Source organism: Venturia canescens, chromosome 10, assembly GCF_019457755.1.
Source record: "Venturia canescens isolate UGA chromosome 10, ASM1945775v1, whole genome shotgun sequence".
Classification (NCBI taxonomy): domain Eukaryota; kingdom Metazoa; phylum Arthropoda; class Insecta; order Hymenoptera; family Ichneumonidae; genus Venturia; species Venturia canescens.
This window is the reverse complement of record NC_057430.1, coordinates 11,539,288-11,557,722: the sequence shown is the minus strand read 5'-3', so window position 1 is coordinate 11,557,722 and position 18,435 is coordinate 11,539,288. Positions and strand designations below refer to the sequence as shown.

Genomic DNA, 18,435 nt, shown 5'->3' with positions numbered 1-18,435 from the left:
CCATTCCCTGCGTTGCCTCACCGCGTACATTTCATTCTTGGCTGAGAGAGAGAGAGAGAGAGCGAGACTAGAAGACTAGTTGAGAGCTCAGGCGGCGGTTTACGCTTGGGGAGGAGGGAAAAGGAGGCTCCAGTGCTTCTCAACTTTCGTTATTAACGACCTAACAATTGTCTCGTGCATGTGGACACGGGTGTGTGCAATAAAGCTCGCTCGTGAGTTATGGCCGTTGGTCGCGTCGATCGAACAAATGTGAGGACAATTTCTGGCCTCGCTCGCTCGTTGATTCTCCAGCTAGCACTTGTCTCTCGGAGTTTCATTAACAAAAATGAATTTCATTGATGAACGAAAGCGTTCGCGTCCCGCATATCTATAGAAATGAGATAAACGTAAAAAAAACTTAAAAATTTCTTCGTATATATGCACGAGCGTGAGAAACTCATTGGAATAAAAATATTTTGTCAAAAAGAGTTATTCGTGACGTTTCATTGCTGTATATTTACCTTGAGGGATTTGAGGCTAAAATAGAGTGTGAAAAAAGTCGTCGATTATGGGCGAGGCAAGTAGAAATGTCTAATTCAACGATCCCCTCAACGGAGTAAAGCAATCAGTGCGGAGTCGTGACGAGGTCATCAGCATCAGAGACGAGAGAGATTGGAGAGTTGGCGTGTATGCCCGCACCCCGCGGCAATTCAAATTTTCCGGAGGCAAATAAACCGCGCGCGGAGATTTAGCCCGAGCGATTTTCCGCAGATTCATCCTCGAATTAAACTTGGTCAACGAAAATTTCTAATTGATTTTACGAATGTAAGCGTTATTTTGCGGGAGGAATATAGAAGGCGCGCCCTCCGCCATGCGGAAAAAGAGAGAGAGGAAGGGCGCTTGCAAAATCTCGTTTGTCCGATACGACAGAGGGACAATTTAAATTGGGAGAAACAGCAAACACACGCACACCAACACACGTGAAATCGCACACGCTCAGATTGACGGGGCAGCACGGGGGAGGGGGCGGGGGAAGAGAGATCAGCGCTGTATATGAGACACATGATATCCATGAAACTCGTTAAGCCAAACACACGATTTCCCGGAGCTCGAGAATCAGTCGCTCGAGTGCATCGCCCATCACGAGTGCACACACAAACTGCATGGGAACACAAACGAAAGCGCGCGCGGGCGGGCGTGGGTATACGATGGATCAAAAACTCTCGGTGAATGTGTGTCAGTGTCTGATCTCCGACAAAGCGGAAATCGTCAAGAGAGAGAGAGAGAGAGAGAGAGAGAGAGAGAGAGAGTGGCGGCGAGGAGGGTGAGCAGGAGGAGGAATGGGATATTCTCGTCAACGTTAACCATTATGAAGGTCACATCGCGCTAGGAACGTTTGTACAAAAAGTTGCATGCGGCAAAAGTCGACCGGAAAAAAAAGAGAAGAAAAAAAAACCGAGGAATCGAGAGCGGGGGAGGAAAAAAGCATGTGGGGGAAATACGAAAGCATCGAGCACGCACGATCTTCGTTTTTCAATCTTCAATTATTTTTTCTTTGGAAACGAAAGAAAAAAGAAACAATATAACGTGGAAATATCGCATGTTTTTATTGGTCGCGCGGGCGCGCGTGCGAGCAACAAAAACACTCCGTAATATTCGGTGTTTAATCAAATAGAAATAATGTATCAGAGGAACAAACGATTAAACCTCGCCGTTGAATAGCGAACGACGCTGAAGTTTCCAACGTTGGAGTCCAACGAAATGAAGGAAAAAAACGTTTGTAATTCACTAATTTTTTATTTCACGAATCGTTGGTGCAGCTTGAAAAACTGCGAATCGCGAATTTGGCAGGGAACAAAATAGGAGAATTACTGAAATTATTGGAGAGTTTTTTTCGATCATGTCGTTGGACTCCAACGTTGGAAACTACAGCGTCATTGAATAGAATGGAAAATTTATCCATTGGATTAGTAAAACCGGTACGAATATGCGTATTAAAAGAAAATATTTATTGGTTATAATATCGATGGGCACTGAATGGGAGTTCGATTTTATGAGTGTCCACTGTGCTGTGGATCAGGGGGGGGGGCTGCTGCTGCTGCTGTTGGTCATTGAAAATCTAGCGTAAACGTGACTGCATTAATTCAACGGTAATTGCATCATTTGTGAAACTAATTTGATAGGGAATAAAACGCGAGATTTGAGTATTTCGAATCGATTTTACAGAGTGCGTTATTCACGTCATTGATATATACGCGCGCACGAATTTACACACAATTATGTAGATACATAATTAAAACTCGAACGAGAAGAAAGATGTGCGAATGTAGTTTGCGAGGCGGCAAGGACAGAGCGAGAGAGCAGCCAAGTACATTTTTCCAGTGTCAATCACGATCCCGGTAAGTGAAAAACAAGAAGAAATACACGCGCAGTTGATAATTAATCGAACTGTGTTGTTAACAAACAGTAACACGAAGTAGGGATTTAATTACTGCGAGCACGAGATTCTCACAAATTAATCGATCCTGTCGGAACGAGAGGAGGAGAAAGAGAAAAGAGAGGCAAGAACGGAGGGAGGAATGAGAGGAGAACGCAATCGAAATGTGATCGCGGTGGAGTGGCGACCGATGAATTATTAGTAAAATAATAAAGCCTGAATACCATTTAATCCAGCAAAGTACCTATCACGCGCCGGGGAAATTGACGCTAATTAAACAAACGAAAAAAAGCGAGTGTATGCGCGGCGAGGTAGGACAAATCACACGAGAAATTCCGCGAGTGCGTCGGTTCGCGTATGATAATCGTGTGATTTATTTATATGAGAGGGAAAATATTCATGCGACCAAGATTCGGTCGATTGTCTCCTATACGTAATCCTTGCGGCAGTGGGAGAGAGGGGGCTGGGGCGGTTGACCGCGTCTTTATTTCGTTCCTTGTGCAAATACGACGAGGAAGGATGACTTCGTCTCGAGATTCTTGAAGCGAAGATATTTCAGACAGGAAAGAGATAAAGAAGGCGCGAGAGAAGCGTGAATAAGAAAAAAAAAAAAAGAAAAAAAAAAAAGACTAAAGAATGAGCGTTTTGAGAGTAGACGCCGAAACGGAGTGTCAGAGATCGTTTTCGAAGAGGCGCTTCTTCTTCTCCTATGTTCGGAGAAACACAAGGAGGCAAAGTTGACGCGCAAGAGAGCGAAGCAGAGCCCGCTGTCGAGAAAACGCTCGTGTGCGGATTAACGAATGTGAGAGGAGGATTCGTGAGGATGAGAAAGAATAAAGAAATGAAGATGTAGAAAAAAAAGGAAGGAGTGAGACACGAGGGGGGAACACGAAAGCTGAGGAATTAACGAGGTTCGTGACGATTGGTGTACAAAGAAGGACAAAAAGTGTGTGCACAGAGGCACAGCGAGGCATAGAGAAATGAAGTGAAGGAGAAGACACTGCGAGAAATAGGGAAAAAAGGAAAGGCGGAGGAAGAGAGCGAAACTTAAGATATCCTGAGCCTCGAAAGTCGTTCTCGTCACATTTTTTGAGGAAAGAGATAAAAAGCCGCGGCCGTGGATACGCGAGAATAACGAGGATCCACGCGGCACATCCCTTCTCGAAAACGTGGCGGACGTCACGATCCGATGATTCGAGCCTGTTATAAATACATCTTCGGTCGTACAGCCCTCAGGCGCAACGAGAAGGCGAGAAAAAAATGTCAACCGCACCGGACGATAAAGATCTCGCGCGTGAGTGTTATAAGACGAGAAATTTCTTGAAACGACTTCGAAACAAATGAATGCAATCGCTCATTATTTTTCTCAGTTACATTCTTCAAATCATCGTGGCGAAATTCATCGGTGCAACCGTTAGAAAAACGCCATTTTTATGATTAGACAATACCAAATGTATTGACATCATTTTCACAGTTTCGGAGTGCATTTGATCATTTTTTGTTTTCATTTAAATACTCCAAAAAATGTTTTCATCGATCGTTTCTCGATGAAAGAGAAATTTTTTTTTTTTCTTTATTTTTTCTTTTCAAATTTGCCAAATTATCTATGAAGTTGATATGAAAAAAATTGCACTCTTCCTTTAGCTCTGACCATCCAGCGATGATTGCATTTGCGCGTTGTCAATATCTATAAAAACGTGCGAAAGGAAGTTACTCTCGATTGATAGAAAACTGAAAGCATCGGCGACAGAAACATGGCTTGATCGATAAAAGGGAGGATTGGCACGATGAATTAAAAAATGAGGGTAGAACAGAGCGAAGGAAAAGGGAGGAGGAAGAACGAGACAGAGAGAGAGAGAGAGAGAGAGAGAGAGAGAGACGGAAGAGAGAAATTGAAATGAAAGAAGAGTGAACGTCTCTGTTACGATTTGCAAGCATCCAACAATAAGACCGGTGAAGATTCCGCGACCTGGTATACAGTCCCTTGTCTTCGCGAGGCCCCGTTCCGGAGGTATTAATAAAGAAACAGTAAAGAGTAACAAAGAGCGAAAAAAGGAGAGCGAGAAGAAAAAAACGGAGAAGAGAGAGAGAGAGAGAGAGAGAAAAAAAAAGAGAGAAAAAGATAAAGGAAAAATGTTCAGGGTGAAAAGCAGAAGGAAGAAAAAGGGGCAAAGGGAGGGTAGGGGGGGGGAGGGGGAGGGATAGTGAAGGGCGGAAAAGGTGAAAGAGGACCTTAACGAAGTGCAATTTAATCTACCTTGATGCGCGCGTTCTGAAGAGAACTCGAGACGAAAGGCAGAGAGTGAGAAAGAGCGAGAAAGATAAAGAGAAAAAGAGAGAGAAAGAGAGAGAGAGAGAGAAGCGAAAAGTAAAGTAAAAGAGAACGTAGAGTGAGAAAAAAGGTTTGAGTGAGGGCGCGAGAAAACAGTGACAAGAAAGATGCAAAAAGAGAATCCGAAGAATGGGTAAAGAGAGATGTAAAAAACGAGAGAGAGAGAGAGAGAGAGAGCGAGAGCGGGAGCAGGAAGAGGAAGGAAGTGAAAGAATGACGTTAACAGTAAAATTCCTCGTTCCCTGAAATTTCTTAGGGCTCGAGACTCGCTTGCTAGACTGCGAAAATGGCATGAGACTCGAATGAGAGCCGGCACATTATTTTTCCATCTTGTTACGACATTCATTAAAAAATGGAAGAAAAGAAGAAGCAAAAAGCGAGAAGGAAACAAGAAAAGACGTGAGAGGTGGGGAAGAGAGAGCGAGGGGGGCAGGGGAGGGGGGAGGAGAAGAGAAGACAGTGAAATTACACGGTTGACGTGTCAGACGGATTGTTATCGTGGTCCTGCATCGCTTCTCACTTTCCTCCCTTTTTTTATCCATCTCCTGTGCCGCCGCCCCCCCCCCCCCGCCCCTCTCCGGCGCTAGCTCGCAGCCCCGGCGACATTTTCACAGTTTCATTTTCACTCCGAATAAGAAAAGAAGTACAGAATAAAGTAACGATATCCCACACCTTTTAGGGTCGCAGGGGGGGGCATCGACGAAAAAGAAACATGCAGAGTAAAATCAATTCAAAGGGATATCTAAATAAAAATGTATTTCTTTTCAATCAATTGAAATTCCCTAATAGAAGCTAAAATATTGAAGAAATATGAAAAGATAGGTGAGAAGGCGAAGGAAAAAATAAAACGTCAAATGAAAATGTGCATGGGGAGCGTGCGACAGAGACGAAAAAATTGGGAAACGAGGGAAAAATATACGAGAACGTCGAGAAATAGCGGTGCAGAAAAGAGACGAAGAGAGAAAAAAAAAAAAGAAAAGAAATGACAAAGCTCAATGTTTCGACAGCTCGCGTACACAGAAACAGTGTAAGACTAAAATTAGCCGGGGTTCCTAGTCCGTGCTATTAAAACTAAGGCGCGCCACGACTCGGAGGCCAGTCGCGAGAGAGACAGAGAAGGACAGAGAGACTCGACGACGACGACGTCGTGGAGAATCCCACTGCTCCGTGTGGCTTCTGTCGTACGCGACTCAATATACAGACAAAAAAGTATATAAATACACGGTGCTCTTGTCCCCGCGCGTGTAAGTTTGTAGGAATGCGCAGCAGGTGGCGATCCGAATGTGTGTGAGCTCGACTCGTTGATGCTTCGCGTAACATCAACACGCATAATCCAACGAAATGAGAAAATGAGACGAAATCCCCGACCTATGACCATTCTCATTTGCATGCGCGTCGTGTCAAGATACGAGAGCTGATAATAAGCGTGTCTCGATCCTTATCAACGTAAACAATTTGTATTCACACTGCGCCTGAATAAATAATAATACCTTCGAGAATCGTTGTTGTTAAATGTTCATGACAATGCTTATGCAATCGATAAACACGGAAATAGTGGATTCCCGAAAAAACGCACAAGCGAGAGAGTAGAAGAAAGAGAGAACATGATTATCTGGCTCTTAAGGAAGTTGAGGCATTAGAATGAAAATGATGTCACCGCTTTTAAACCGATTGCATCTTATAAAGTGAAGTGTAAAAAAAAATCAGTTAAATTTTCAGACAGTTTAGGAGCGTCGTTGCTGAGAAAAATCAATAACAATTTGGGCCAAATAACATGTAATCTTATGGAAGTCAAGACACATTCGGTGATATCTCCGTTAAAAATGATGCTAAAAATATGAAATTTTTTGGGCAACATGAGCAAGGCTTGCCGAATAATGTCAATTTTTTTCAGATTTATTAGGAGATTTGCTGAGATTATATTAATAATAATCTGTTTTCCGTGCAGTTTTTTGAGGCTAGGATCGTCACTGTTCGTGTTTTCGACTGAGCTTTCACCAGTTTTTCGTCTTTTTTTCCCCAACTTTTCTTTAAAGTGTATGCAACATTGCCAAACTGTAAACTGGCCTAACTTTTGAAAGGTACAGGTCATCACTTTTGGGTAAAAAAAATGACTGTACAGCCTCAACTTCCTTAAGAGCGTGGATCAGTCGACTAACCTCACCTCGAATTTTCGAAATGAAAATTCTCCGCTGTCGTTTGACTAATCAAAAAAAGGCTCTGCCAGCGGGCGCGGAAAGATGGCAAAAATACGCTGACAGGGGCTTCTTTTTAATGATCAAACCGTGTCGAACATATTCAATTTCGAAAATTGCAGCCATCTCTCTCGCACTCACGGTGGCGAGATAGCGACTGCTCCATCACCTTAAGGAGGGTGGCTACACTCGTCAAAATGATAAGAAATTGATCAAATTTGGTGATAATGTTCTTCAACATCAAGTGCGAAGACACCATTTTTTTCAAAATTTTCTTCTGCTTAGTTATCGAGTAATTACGCATTAAAGCAGATTTCTTATGCCCGGAATGTGTACCTATATATATGGAAACGCTATGCTTATACACTTGAACTTTAGTGATCAATTACTCGATAACTGTACAGAAGAAAAATCTTTAAAAATTTGTATTGTCAAATTTGGCCCTAAAGAATATGTTCACCAAATTTTATTAAATTCTTATCATTTTGAAATTTTTAATGTATTTAACATGGTTTAGCATGGCAACATTGTATCGTCGGTAGCCACCCTCCTTAAAAGCTAAGCAGTCATTTTCAACATTGTTCGAACGAGCTGAAAAATCATGACGCTGAAGTTCCCAACGTTGGACTCCAACGAAATGATCTTAAAAAACTCTCAAATAGTTCCAGTAAATCTCCAATTTTGTTCCCTGCCGAATTTCCAATTCGTAATTTTTCAAGCCACATCAATAATTCGTTAAAGAAAAAATAATGAATTATAAATATTTTTTTCGTTCATTTCGTTGAACTCCAACGTTGCAAACTTCAGCGTCGTGAAAAATCATGGAGTTATGGAAATGACGATTGACGTAAAAAATTTGTGTATATGCGTTCGAACGTTGCCCATGTTTTCCGATAGAGTCACGACGAATCTATAGTTGGAACTCTCAGTTCCGAGCTAAAAGTCCAACGACTACTATAAATACAATTCTATACGAAGGAGGACGAGCGAGGGCGAGAGAAAGGAGGGAAAAGCTGCAGTTTGCTCACGACGCACCGTGTAAACAAACAATGACGAAAGCGAATGCGTGGGCTTCCCCCATGAAGGATTAACATTCCAATTGACACCGGAGAATTATTTTTTCATGCACTCTTAGACTAAAATAATCATCATCGCTACGAGTTTGTGAATGAAGCGAGTCGAACGACATGTTTTGACTATGTTTTCTAAAAAATTTCAATGGAGTAACCAAAAACATGATTAATACCATTGCAATTCGTACTCGATCTTTCGTTTACGAATATATTTCTACAAGGACTTTACGCGCACCGAGTGAAGTAAACACGCGAACGAAGGAATTCGTAATTAAATCATAACAAAATACATCGAGGCATAACTAATACCCATCGACACAGTCACGGCCAAATGTACTTTGATATAAATGTTATTTTTTCTTTCGTTCAATGCTTCGTATTGAGAATAATTACGTGAGAAAATCTCGGAAAATTCAATAGTGCGAGGTTGAGTTGCAGTACGTAATAACGAGAACGAGAGTTCCAAAGAACGTTAATAACGAGAAGCTCGGAATGTTTCTTCGCCCCCGCCCCCCTCTCGCCATCAGCTTTTTCTTTTATTTCTGTCTTTTCGTTTTTTCTTTTCCTATTTTTTTCATACATCTCTTTTCGCTACGGCGGTAAGCCCCGGAGGTAGTTTTTCTTTCTCTGTTATCGTTGTGCGCACTGCGCGGTTTGTAGGAACGCGCGAGCAGAGCCAGCGCCGAAGAAATATGTTAAATTTCATAGCCCACATTTTGTAACGCATGCGCACTAGTGCGTTGAATGAAAAAATTTGTAAATAAATGCGTAGTCGCGCGAGAGAGAATAAAGTGAGACGGAAAACCCGAATGAGGCTGGGGGAAAAAAGGCGCAGCGGGCAAAATGCGGGAAACGAAGAAGCTGCGCACAGCAGCTCCCTGCAGACGCAGGAAAATAAAATTCATTTCAAAATGGAGATCGAAAAGTCGCATTGCGTATGACAGTTTCAACCACGACGCTCTTCCCTGACACTCAATTATTTCTAAATTATGAAAAACAATAGTCCACAATCATCAGTTACGAAAGGAATAACGAACTAGATTGAAGTGAAAAACGTGCGCATCGTTATGGAGAGAAACTCACGAGCCCCGTAAATCGCTGAAACAATATTAATTTTGAACGGCAAGAGACCTGCGAGAGGAGGAAAAAAAGGGGGAAAAAGAACGTTGATAAACGAAGCCGTATCGTGCAAATAAAAATTTCAAGTACGATACTTCTCATTAAGGGTGAACTTGCGCGTGTTCACTCATTTGTAGTTTGTTCCTCATTCATTGGTGCATGGATCCGCTGGTACGTATACGGACACGAGAGGCATATACGGAAAAGTGAAAATAAAGGTTCGCGAAACTGGCGATACGTAAAGTTGTACGCGCGCGATGCGCGGTTGCTTCATCGAAGGTTAACAATGCCTGGCGTGCAGGTCGCGAGGATATCTTCGTTTTCTTTCTCCCTTTTCTCGCTCGCTCTTTCGCGCCTTTCGCTGGCAAGGCTCGTCTGGCGAGAGCCGAAGAGGAGGACGAAAGGGTGGGAGGGAAAAAATACGAGAAAGAAGAGAGGGATGATTTCGAGCGTGTGCAACAATGAACATCTTTGGCATCGCTCACATCGCGGTCCATTGTAGCATTCGTGCCATTGTTTTATCGCTCACATTGCTATTTGCCTTTCCTTCTTTTCTCCTTCGCCCCCTCCCCATCTCTCTCTCTCCCCCCTGGTTCATTTTTTCATTGCAGTTTTTTTTTCTTTCTCACTCCCGAATATAAGAGACGCGAGGAACGTTGCAGCGGAGTGTCAGGCGACTAACGGTGAATTCTGCATCGGGGAAAAAAATTTTTAGTCACGAGATAAAAGGGAGAAACTCGAAATGAAAATAAATCGACACAAAGTCTTGCAAAACCTGCTCCGAAGAACGATGCTCCGAGACCATTTTCTTAAGAAAGTCTTGAAAATTATACAGGGTTTTATCAAATTTTAGAGGCTTCGTCTTATTGGCTATTTAGATAAACGCGATTAAATGTGAAGAAAAATAGACAGGGATGTAGGGACGTTTATCTTTCCATATATGAACGCTTCTTACGAAGTTTGTGAAAAACGTACCCAATAACATGACGTTGAAGTTTGCAACGTTGGAGTTGAACGAAATGAACGAAAAAAAGATTTATAATTCATTATTTTTTCATTTCACGAATTATTGATGTGGCTTAAAAAATAACGAATTGGAAATTCGGCAGGGAAGAAAATTGGAGATTTACTGGAATTATTTGAGAGTTTTTTCAGATCATTTCGTTGGACTCCAACGTTGGAAACTTCAGCGTCGTCCAATAACAATGAAGTATGTTACGAAGGTCTGGGAAAAAATTCGAGACGATTGTCTTACTAGTAATAAAGATAAAATTACGTTGAAGACTTAACGAAATTGGTAAAATGAGCACTCGTAAGCTCACATTTGCTTATCGGCTCTGTTTTTTTTATTGAGGAGGGTGGCTACATTCGTCGAAATGATAAGAAATTGATCAAATTTGGTGATAACGTTCTTCAACATCAAGTGCGAAGAGACAATTTTTTTCAAAATTTTCTTCTGCTCAGTTATCGTGTAATTACGCGCATTAAAGCAGATTTCATATGCCCGATCAATTACACTCGATAACCGTGCAGAAGAAAAATCTTAAAAAATTTGTATTGTCAAATTTGGCACTAAAGAATATGTTCACCAAATTTTATTAAATTCTTATCATTTTGAAATTTTTTATGTATTTAGCATGGTTTAGCATGGCAACATTGTATCGTCGCTATCCACCCTCCTTAACACTTTTTTCTTGATCCATTTCCCCTTGCGTTTTCCCTCTGCGTTCTCTAGAGCACAAAAAAATGTATTTTATTTTAAAATGTATTTGAATGAATAACTCTGACATGAATTTAGAGTGGTAATATTTTTAACTAGAAAGTTAAAATCGACCAAATTTAGACACCCATAAAAAACGATTCTGCGGGCATGATCTAGCTTGAATTGTTCGCGAACGTTCGCGGAAGAAGAAGAAGAAGACTGAAAATTACGACTTGAATAAGGTGCATATTGAGATAAAGAATCAGGGAAAAAGTTAAAAAGTTGTGAAAACCAGGGCAATCGGTGAAGTCAAAATTTTGATCGTGTACCAAAAAAACGAAAGCAGGTGCGTCAGTTTTTGTCGCTTCGAACTTTTTCCCTTTTTTTACTTTTTCGTATTCGTACGTTATCACCTTTTTTTTTTTATCTATCTCGCGCTCCTCTTTATTCTTCATTTTCAAACATTGCGACAATGTCATAAGCTCAACGGGGACACGGCAGTGTCGAAATAACGCAAAAATCCAATCTTCAAAATTGCATATGGAAGCGAAATGGCAAAACTGGCGTTGGGCAGAGAGGGAGAGAGAGACGAAGCGACGAGAGAAAGAGAATGAAATCCAGTGGATTTTCCATACGGAGCAATAAATATATGCGTATACAGAAACGCGGCGATATTTGGCGCTCATGTTCGGTGCCGTACGACGCACTGTAGTCGGCAAAAAAGTGGAAAAAAAAGAAAAAAACCGTGAGACAGAACTAAAAAAAAGAAGAAGAGTGGAGAGACGAAATGACGAGAGAATGCGTGAGACCGAGAAACTTTAATTTCCACGGTGGACCGACCATTTTTGCGGTTTCGGTGTAAAAAAGTTGGCCGGGCCCGGCGCGCGTTTCGAACAAGCCCCGAAATATGCAGAGTGGACGACGAATCGCACATAGTGGAAAAAATGTGGCAAAAAGATTTGGAAATAGCGAGGAAAAAAAAAAACCTCGTACGCAATCTTTTTAGGATTAAAAAATCGCCCGCGGGAAAAGAAATCTTTTCCGAATAAATTTGGAAGGCCTCTGCGTAAAGCGCGAGTTTCACCAACGGTTATTGTCCCCCTCCCATCTATATATCTAATTCGCACACATCAAATCTCGAAAGAATAAAAATCGTCGGTTCGTTCGCCAAAACGATCAAATCCTCGCATAGCAGCAGTATAAAGCGATAAATTGAAGGAAACGGCATTAAAAAACATATCGAATGAAATGAATAAACCGAAATCGGACGTTTCTTTATCAAACATCGCGGAGAGCGCTCCGACATGAATTCTTTTCCTACTAATAATCGAACACAGAGAAATATGAATCGATTTTTTTCCAACCGACATTATTCCCCAGGCGAAAGATAGTAATAAAAACAATAATAAACCGGTGTATTTTTATTGTGCTCAGAAATGGAGAAAAGATGAACATTAAAAAACACAAAAACAAAAACAAAAAAAGAAAGAAAAAAAAAGAGAGAGAGAGAGAGAGAGAAAAAAGAATGGCAAAGATCGTACAGAAACACAAAATACGTGATACAGATATAAAATGGCAGTTTTTTTTCGCAATTTATATATATAAAATTGATGAACTTTTTGATGGCAATGTCTCTGGAGAACGGTATAAAAGTTTACGTCGCGTAAAGACGCTCCGTACACGTATATAGGAGCGTACGTATCGTAAATATTGAATTTCCCGTGGTCAATAGGACAAAGCTCCCCCTAGGAGGGAAAGAAGAAAAAAAGCTATATTATCTCCGTGTATATATCGAGGTATAATATACTCGAGGAGAGAGAGAGAGAGAGAGCACAAGCGATCTCGGAGCAGATAAAAAAGTCGCAAACATACACAAGACATTCGATGGCAACTGGCGCGCGAGGATCCTGCTCGGGAAGCCCATCGCTTTTTCATTCGTTCGCGTAGTCCTCTCTCTCTCCGGCCATTTTCATTTCTCCCCAATTACCGTTCGAGTGGTTTCTCATCAATTTTCAAAACATTTCCTCTCCTCTCCCGGGCAATGTCCTTGTCGCGAGATTTTTTTTTCCATCTCTTTACGAGAAATCCCCGACTTGGCACATGCACGGGGATGCTCGTTAATTAACGGAGAAAGAAAGAAGCGATCGAATTCCCCACCACGCAGCATCCTAAAGTCACCGGTAATTGAAGAAAAAATTTTCAAATTTCAACAAAATCGTGCTATTCTTCATTCAACGCGAAGCATCAAGAAAACCTGTCAAAACGTTCACCACGACAAAGCATAAAAACCTTCCAATACAATCAAACTTTAATGACGGAGCGCTAAAAAAAAATAAAACCCCAAACGATAGTGACCGAAGAAAGTCGAATTGGGCAGAACAAGCGTGACACTCGATCCGTGAAGATCGCCCGCGCGCGTGCGCGTGTGTATAAAAACGTGCACCAGTGTACGGTTTTACGTACGAGTGTGAGGAGCATATTCAGTGGCGGCGGCGGTGGGTCGGTGCGGTCGCGACGTCGGGCGTCCCGACGCCTCCAATCCCACCAACGCGTCATGCGATCTCACCGACTGACACGCTGACCGATCCCCCATACGTGTGCTCTAATGTCTACACATCTATGGACGCGAATAAATGTCGTTTATAGCTAGAGAATCGTCGGGGGTCTGTCGAGCGTCTACGTGTGATCGCTGTTATCGTCGACGAGGAATCCTCGACACGAGGAGAAGAAAAATTCGTCATAAAATGGTTAAAACGAAAGAAATACCTGAAAAACGTGCCAGACGCAACGAGATAAGAAAAAAAAAACAAAAATTTGCCTCGTGGGGAAAACCAGAAATGAAGAAAAAAGTAAAAAAAAAAAAAAAAAAAAGAGAGAGAAAAAAAAATACGGCGAGACCAAAGCTCGAATGTTTTTCGAAAAAGGAGCGAAGCAGCGACGAACAATACGCCAATTAAGAGGGGCCTCATTCACGAATCTCAGAAGCCAGCGAGAGTGTGTTTATCCATAATTACGATAATCACGAGACAGTTTCTCAAAAGGAATTGAAGGACAGAGAGCGAGGGGTGCCGCGGCGGCGAGGACGAGGGCGGGGAGGGGGGGGGGGGGGGAGAGATGGGTAAAAGAGTAATTGGGACGAGAAGCACTAATGCAACGGGCAATTAACTTTGTCGCGTGAATGGAGAATCCTGCGCGCCCGCCGCGCCGCCGTATTCTCGACCCAATTATTCAAGCGAGCGAGAGCTCTTAGAGAGCCGGGCCAAAGTTTCCATTGAATATCTCATGGAAAATGAGAATTAAGAGTAACGGAAGAGAGAGAAGGCTGCGAGGAGAGGGAAGAAGGAGGGAGGGGGAGAGAGAGAGAGAGCGAAATAAAACAAAGAAAAAGGGACAAAACGAGGGAAAAACTTGAACGAGTTTTTCAGCTAGTTCTTTAGACATCGCTGGAGAACGGGAAAAATTGCAGGAACGAAAAACGAGCGTATTGAGCACGTCTAGTTCACGAATGACGAAAGATCGAAGGAGAAAAAGAGCTTTATACAATCCTAATAGTATGACGATAATGAGCTCAGCGGTGCTAATCGACGCGAGGGTAGAAAAAAACGTAATAAATTTCTATTAACAGTCCATAAGAGCCTTTTTTAGATTTTTTGAAAATAAAAATAAATACAAATTTGAAAAATAAGACGCCGTTTTACTCTAATACATTTATGAAGAAGCGAATTTTCGTTTAAACGAGCTGACAAAGAATTTATAATGTTTATGATCTACCGAGTCGATTGAAATTCACGTGAAGAAAATAATGCCCCATTTATGAGAAATAAATAAAAAAAAATAAAAAAAAAAAAAACATCGTTGTTTTATTATCCTCCGTCATATTCATTGAAAACAGCGAAATGATTTGGCCATCGTGAAATGACGAATCACCTGCAACGGTTGAGACACTTTTAAATAAATAATATGCTTGAAAGTGAATCAAAGATGGCTACGTAAGATGGTTAAATCCGTTGGAAAGATGTAGGTTCGTTTGGGGGTCAAGGGAAAGCGTTACGAGTGAACGAACGTGTACGACGAGTGAATAAGTGAATGACCAAGTGTAGCTTTACATAAATATATATACAGGGTGTGCCAGATATATATTGAGTGGCCGCGAACGAAACGAACGCTCCGATTGAGAATAAAATTTCGAGTACAACGTCCTAGTAACATTGTTTCATCGAATTTCTTGTGTTCCGATCAATGAAAAAACTTTTCGAACCCGTTGTAGTCCAAAGGGTGGGGGAGAGCAAAAAAAATGAAGAGGACCGATGTTGTAGAGCGCAAAATTTCCGTCAAAAAAGTCCTCGACTTTATTTTTCTATCCCCAGTACTAAAGTCTCTACAACCAGTTGAAAAAAGTGTCAATTTGTTTTTGAAAACGCTCCCAATAATAGAATGATAAAAATATAAAAACAAGGTCAACAACTGTTTTTATAGTTCTACTCGTTAAAACTGGCAGTCTTCTCACAAAACACGCTTGAAGGGCACGTTAAAGGGCGCCGCAGCTACGTCAACTTTTATAATCAATTCGTTCAAACGGTTCGATTAGAAAACGATATAAAACTCTTCACAGCCCGCGCCATGAAAACCGAGACAGTCTTGACCGTTGAACCTGGTATATCCTGTATATAAATACACACGATTTCGTAGTATTCTAGTGTCAAAATTGTGAAAGCTCGTCTTTCTTGTCACCGGAAGAGGAGAGGGAGAGAGAAAATGTTCGTTGGAGAGAACGAGATGAGAGAAGAAAAAAAAATGTCTTACCTGTTGCCAATGATCCTCGAGTGACGGTTGAGCCGAAAAATATCCGGTATCGTGTATGTCCTGCAATTCCCGAAATATGTTTCCACTCGGCAGGATATCCATGGTTATGTTTTTTAGCAACACGTTTTACGACAGGAAAAAATATATCAAAACAAATATGAATAAAAAAAGGGGAAAACAGAGAGAGAGAGAGAGAAAAACAATCAACTGAGCACGAGATATCACGAAAACAACACGGACGTCAAAAAAAAGGGTATCGTTTACGATTTATAGGTATACGTGCACATTTGGTACAAATATATGGAATAAAAACGTATGTCGAAATACGTTTTCTCCTGCTTTTTATACACTCGCGTTTTACTCGTTTTGATTTATCTTTGAAATCAACGACGAATTCAGCACTCACTTTGTAATATGATTATTATAATTAAACACTTAAAGACGTATTTACGCGAAGAAACAAACAACAAACAACAAATCGTTTAGAAAAAATCGATTTTCCTAATCCACGAACGAAGCACAATCGAAATTTTTACTTTTATTATTTATTTTCACTCAAATTTGCACTTGCGATCTTTTTGCTTTATCCTCTCCCGTAGTACACCACGAAAATTTCATCGACGTGGCTATTATTTGTGCCCACTTCACCAACACGATTCGAAAATTCACTTGTTCGCTAGCTTTTATTTATCTTGTCGCTCGCTCTCGCTTTTTTTTCGAGGTTTTACACGATCAAACGATTGGAAAATTTCAGCTGGAAATTGCGCGTCGGAAGTTTGCAGGTTCGAAAAAATTCCGTCGTTTAATTTCGTTGCATTACTCGAATCCGAGTATTAGATTTATTCGTTTTTTTTTTCTTCTTTTCCCGTTAATTCGAGGAACGAGAATCACAACGTGCACGCCGGTACGACGCCAGAAATGCCACTGACTGCACGACGCTCTGTCTCTCTTGACTGACGTTTTCGTAATCCGAGCACGCCGCGACACAACGCGGTATTATTCATCGTACGAAAATTTTTTTCCTTTTCTCGTATGTGTGTGTATGTGTTTACGTTGAAATTTCTTCAGTGACAATTCAAACGAAAATCCCGTAAAGAATCACCAAGAATAATCGTAAATTTTGAGCGAAATTATATTGATTTACCCCGGAAATGTCACGTGTGTTGCGTTCCTCTTTCGATTTTATTTATCCTCTTGGGGTTGCAGTGACTTCTCGGAATTTGAGGTCGCTAGCGTCTCGCGATACGAGCTCTGGAGGACGAAACAAAACAACTCTTCGTTACGCCGCCGTTTGTGGAATTCGAAAAATTCGTATTTATATTTTCACCTCGATTTTCACCACTCAAACCGATTGACGTTCCCAATATTCTGCAAACACATCGAAAATATTTATATTTTCGTATTCCCTTCTCAACGATTACTTTTTCGAAGAGTCAGACGCGCTCGAGTGGGGGGGAATGTTACGCAGCGCACGCCGGCCTCCCGAAATGTGTGTTGTGTTGTGTATATCACTCCGTAAAGCTTAACGGTTTAGCTCCGATATATGCATCAGGATATACATGTGTGTGTGTGTGTATATAGCTATGTTTATAGTTTTGGGAATTCGCCGGTTCTCGCGAGACTGTCCGATGCAGCAGCCAGCAGCAGACTACCGGCACCGTTTCACGAAACTGGCAATCCCCCCCTCTATCGCCCAACTTGCAATAGTTTCGCCTTCAGATCTTCATTTTAAAGAAATCATCAATTTTTCAACTCCTTTCACAAATCTACTACAGCGGCATATTAAGACGAAGAGTATTCTTGGAATCTGACGTGTTTTTTAAAATTCAGTTTATCACGCACTTGAATTCGACACTGCGATTACACGCGAAATTCGAAGAACGACGAGCCTTCCAACACAAATATTTTTCGCACAATCCCCAATAGACACGGTTTTTATGTTTTTTCGAGTTTTATCGCGAGCACGAATGTAACGTATAGATATATTTCCCGATCACCTCAAAACACCGGAAATCCTCTACCCTGTCTCTCTCGTGTTCGCTCCCTCCTCCGCTCAATCTCTCCCTCCCGCGCGCGTATGGCTCCTGATATTCGGTTTCGTTATTACCGAAATATAGATTAACAATATTCGCTAATTAATCACGGTGGTGTATACGCGAAATGTGTATACCGGCGACAGCGATCGCACGCAAACTCTCCCGCGCGAGCGCCGAAGAGTGACTGACGTTCTCGCCGTCGCGGGGCGAGCAGGCACGAAGCGGCGCGCGGGGAGGGGGGTGCGAGATCCGAAGCGGGCCGAATGCTCACGAGCTGACGTAGCCGAGCGTCTCCCCTACCGCGCGCGCCTGTATTATATCCTTCGTACCGGCGTCGTGGATAATTTCACCGGCGACCGCGACACGTACCGTAGCAGCACTGTTCGCTCTCCGGACACCGGTGGCTCGCGTGAGTACGAGCCTATTTCGTGCCAATATGAACCCCTACTTTTATTATTATTTTTCTCCATCAAACAACCCGCTTTATATTATCCCAAAATAAATGAATTACATCCGCATTTAAAATATTGTACGATTTATTAATCGTACAAACGCACTCGAAACGAGGCAATGTTAACCCACATTTTTTTATCATTATCAAGCAACCGCAGCGCGCGTGATTGTAACCGAATTCGTGAACGCGTTGTAACGAAACTTCGCACGAACCTGTCGGCGTTCGTACGAACCAGCACATTTTTTCTTCTTTTTCATTCCATCGTCATCAAACAAATTAAGGACGTAAAGAAAATAGCGGTATTT

The 18,435-nt window shown here is 41.8% G+C and overlaps 1 protein-coding gene across 1 annotated transcript in view; it reads right to left on the bottom strand.

Moving 5' to 3' along the window:
- The window catches only part of LOC122417320 (Krueppel-like factor 6), a 233,535-nt gene extending 215,682 nt beyond the window's left edge, over nt 1–17,853 (bottom strand). Inside the window, exon 1 of the mRNA XM_043430753.1 lies at nt 15,641–17,853. Within this exon, the coding sequence (XP_043286688.1) occupies nt 15,641–15,742 (102 nt within the window). The 5' untranslated portion in view covers nt 15,743–17,853. The remainder of the gene's footprint in view (nt 1–15,640) is intronic.
- Nucleotides 17,854–18,435: the final 582 nt, after the last annotated feature.